General features: G+C 35.6%; 1 protein-coding gene across 1 annotated transcript in view; it reads right to left on the reverse strand.

Moving 5' to 3' along the window:
* Positions 1-4,533, reverse strand: part of FBXO11 (F-box protein 11) — a 50,626-nt gene that overhangs the window by 13,204 nt on the left and 32,889 nt on the right. Inside the window, exons 11-14 of the mRNA XM_023512064.1 lie at positions 3,831-3,916; positions 2,312-2,406; positions 1,173-1,295; positions 1,002-1,087 (exon numbers count right to left, since the gene is read on the reverse strand). Coding sequence (XP_023367832.1) covers positions 1,002-1,087; positions 1,173-1,295; positions 2,312-2,406; positions 3,831-3,916 — 390 coding nt within the window. The remainder of the gene's footprint in view (positions 1-1,001; positions 1,088-1,172; positions 1,296-2,311; positions 2,407-3,830; positions 3,917-4,533) is intronic.

Consider the following 4,533-nt stretch of genomic DNA (forward strand, 5'->3'; position numbering starts at 1 on the left):
CCCAAGTAGCTGGGACTACAGGTGCTTGCCACAATGCCTGGTTATTTTTTAGTTGTAGTTGTCATTGCTATTTGGCAGGCCCAGGCTGGATTCGAACCCGCCAGCTCTGGTGTATGTGGCTGGTGCCTTAGCCACTAGAGCTACAGGTGCCAAGCCAGGTTTTATGCATATTGCTTGGCTTAATTTCCAATACTGTTGTGTCTCAGGAAATAGTGAGGCCTGAGAAGACAGAGATACTGGGGAACCAGTTAGGTGGACAGGTCAGAACACACACATTTATGTTAAGTCTGCTGCCTTGTATGCGTGCAGTTCATGATGTCTCAGTACAATTATGATAGTAACATCAAAGATCACTGATTACTATAAAACATATAACAATAATAGAAAAAGTTTTAAATATAATTATGAGAACTATCAAAATGAGATACAAACATGAAGTGAGTACATGCTGCTGAAAAACAGCACTGACAAATTTGCTCCAGACAAGGTTGCCACAAACATTCATTTCATAAAAAACACACCTGTGAAGCTCAATAAAACAAATGACAATAAAATGAAGTATGTTTGTATATGATCATGGCTACTAGAGTTCCAAAAACCATTAATATATAAGAAACAGAATGTAAGAAATATTAATTTTACAGAAACATCATTAAAACAGAAGTTGCCATTTTACTGAGTGCCAATGATACACTAGGCATAGTGCGCAAGTATTTTTATATAGATGTCCATTCTCCAAGTATGAAGAAGGATATTAGCAGCTGATGTGATTCTCACAGTGGACAGAACAGTAAAAATGAGCTCTTATGGCACATGTGCCATTGGCTTCTGTCCTACTAAGAAAAGCTACATTCTGATAAAGTCAAGACTGTCATAAGAATGTGAATGTATAGTCAAAAGGGAGATAAAGAGTAGGTATTAAATAGTAAGGAAATTTCTTCTACATACCCCATATACTCCCAACTCCCTCCCAAAAGAAAGCCAAATGTGAAAACATTTACCTTATCTGAACCCCTGAGTACATATGATTATAGATATCATTGTCTTCCAGCACTCCATGTCCATTGTCATAAAAATAAACACCAACCTAAAATTAAAAAAAATTTTTTTTTCAAGTGACAAGTGTTTACAAAATAACCTACTTCCCATCCTAGAGTCCAGGCTAATCCTACCTGTTTGCCACTGTGTATCCGGTTTCTTCTCAGTACTGGAGTGCTGCCAGTTGTCACCCAGACTCCAGCTAGAGTATTACTATAAACTTCATTCTCTTCTATTACACCTTGTCCTTTTTCGTGCTAAATAAAAGTTACACTGGTTACTATATATATCTTTTATAAGCAAGGAGTGTATACTATTACCCCTTTTACAGAAGGGGGAGGGGATTCATCTGGGTAAGAAGGTAATGACATTCTTTTTATGTAGCTTCTACTTGAGTCTTAAACTTCCAAAATGTTTATACTGTTCTTTAGGTGGTTTTTTAATAATTTTTAGAATCATAGCAATCAATTTTCTCCTTATTTCATTCTAATATTTGTAACAGACTGAAGGCTTCTCATTAAATAGTGAATTAATAGTTATTTCAATAGTTGTTAATGGTGAAATCACTTCAAAATTGTAAGGACCTCATGTTCCTCAAGTTTTTACTTTTAGCAGAAAACTGAAGACATGGCCCATCTCTAGAAATGTAAATGAAAATTAAATTATATCTGGCTTATCAAGTGAAATATTTTTGACACTTCCCTTATTTTCTTAATCAGTTGTAATGATTTCAGATACCATGATGAGAGATAAAACAAGACTAACATACAAAATTTTGAAAGACATCCAGTTATGTCTCAACATAAATTTAAATGAAAAACTGGCTTTTTTAGAAGACAAAAATATTTGTCCAGTAGTATTATTACTTCCAGTGATATGACAATTTTACTTAATGCTTCTATAAAACTTCAAGACTCATATAGTAGTCATGTTGGCAAAGTCCAGCATAACAAGTATATCCTAGACTGCAAATCAGTTGTTATGTAAGCCCATACTGCCAATAAGACTTTAATGAAAAGGTATATACACCTCCTATACCTAAATTTAGCCAGCTGCTGATTGAATTTTACAGAACACTACACACACTATAAAATTAAAAATCATTCAGGAAGTGGCAGAGAGTTCAAGAGTCTTCTTTATTATTGAAATATTAAAGACGACCACAAATTCACACTCTAGAAGTTGAATATAGCCTACCTAAAGGTAAAGGGGAAATGCTACCTCCCCCTTTTTTTTGATGCACAAATTTATAGAACTGTATTCATTAGCTTACCACATAAATCCCACCATGCTGGCCATCATGAATTTTGTTATGTCGAACAATTGGACAACTGTTTGTCCTAATCTGAATTCCTGCTAATGCATTGCCTATTTAAAAATAAAAGTTACAATGTCAACATTTGGAGCCTAGAAGAACCCAGTAAGAGTTTTACTATTAGGTATTATAATTCTTACACTAGAATCTTAGTGAGCATTATAACACAAAATTAAGGAAACCAAGAGTGCAAATAGATGCATTTAAAAGGCCAAGAGTTCAAGCCTGGGCAACATAGTGAGACATCACCTCTATAAGAAAATTTTAAAAATTAGCCAGGCATGGTGGCGAGTGCCTACAGTTCTAGCTACTGTACTGCTGATTGAATTTTACAGAACACTACACACACTATAAAATGTAGTGGGAGGATGAGGTAGGAGGATTGCTTGACACCAGAAGTTTCACAGCAGCCTGATCAAGAGCAAGATAACCCCATCTTTACAAAGAAATAGAAAAATGAGTCAGGTGTGATGGTACACACCTGACCCAGTTACTCTGGAGGCTGAGGGAAGAAGACTGCCTGAGCACATGAAGTTGAGGTTGTAGTGAGTTATGATACCACCACACTCTAGCCTGGGAGTGAGACCCTGGTCCAAAAAAAAAAAAAAAGGAGTAGAGACTCTGAAGCTAGATTGCCAAGAATCCCAAGAATTCTACTTTCTTGTATACTGATCAAGATTTAATTAATTAATTAATTTATACAGAGTCTCGTTTTGTCACTCGTGTAGAGTGCTGTAGCAGCCTTGTGCGCAGCAACCTCAAACTTTTGGGCTCAAGCAATCCTCTGGGGTCAACCTCCTGAGTAGCTGGAACTACAGAAGCCCACCACAACACCTGGCTTGTTTTTTAAGAGATGGGCTCTTACTCTTGCTCAGGCTGGTCTCAAACTCCTGCGAGCTCAAGTGATCCACCTGCCTCAGCCTCCCAGACTGCAAGGATTATAGGCGTGAGCCACAGCACCCAGCCTTGATCAATATTTAATAGTATCTACCTCACAGGGTTGATGTACTATATGACTTAAGTTAACACCTGACACTTAGTAAGGATGATTTATGTAAGTATTATCCAGGTTAGTGTTAGCAGAAAAGAAAGCCCAGGAACATGTTGGTGTCTAGCACAATAATATCTAATTGCTTGCTAAATTAATATTTTAAAGCTTTAATGAGGAATAAGAATTTTCCTTCTGTAGTACAAATTATATTAGACTACCACAGAAATAATTTATTTACTGTTAAACAATCAAGTGAATCTTAAAAACTACAGGTATTCCTTGAGACTAGGGTCTTGTTTGTATTTTCATCCCTGGTATCTGGCATAGTGTTATCGAATAAATGTCAGATAATACTATTTATTGAGAATTTAAAGAAAGTGGATTAGTTTTCCCACTTGGTTAGTTTCAAAATGGTCCATTTTGCTCATATAATGAAGACAGGCCAATCTACAAGTTTCATAAAACAAATCCAATCCATATGCTTACCATAAATGTCATTTCCTTCAATAAGGCCTCGTCCATCACCAAAGATGTAAACTCCTCCTTGATTTCCATTAAATATAGAATTCCCCCTATAATTACATGAAATAAAAAAAATAAGCATTTACTCAGCAAAGCTTACTTGTTTTATATAACTATAAGGCCTCTCACAGTCATGTGATAAATTATTTAACTTCTGTGGGCCTCAGTTTCTTAATTTTTAGAATAAAACACTCAGATTAGATGAATTTCCAAATTTTCTTTTAGTTCTTTTAAGATCTAAGGCTTTGGAAAAGCTAAGTATTATCTGAGACAAAACAGCATTTTTTTTTTCCTATTGCTGGGGATTCATTGAGTGTATAAGAAACCAGGTTACTCGAATTGCATTTGTTAGGTAAAGTCCCTCTTACAATTGTGTCTTCAAAACAGCATTCTTGAAGTTCTCCTCAGAACAGCTAATATGCTCAAAAATTTTTTGGAGTAATTTAGAAATATTTGATGAATATTAGTAAGATAGAGATCTCATAATCTAATAAAGTCAGTGAAAATAAAATTTGACAATTAAAAATAATTAATAATGTTTTATTTAATTACAAGAGCTCTGTTCTACAGTGTTGAGCAATGCTTTTAAGACTAGATTTTTGGGCTCGGCGCCTATAGCTCAGCCGGCTAAGGCGCCAGCCACGTACACCTAAGGTGGCGGGTTCGA

Source organism: Otolemur garnettii, unplaced genomic scaffold (assembly GCF_000181295.1).
Source record: "Otolemur garnettii isolate 467f Iridium unplaced genomic scaffold, OtoGar3 scaffold00024, whole genome shotgun sequence".
Lineage (NCBI taxonomy): Eukaryota > Metazoa > Chordata > Mammalia > Primates > Galagidae > Otolemur > Otolemur garnettii.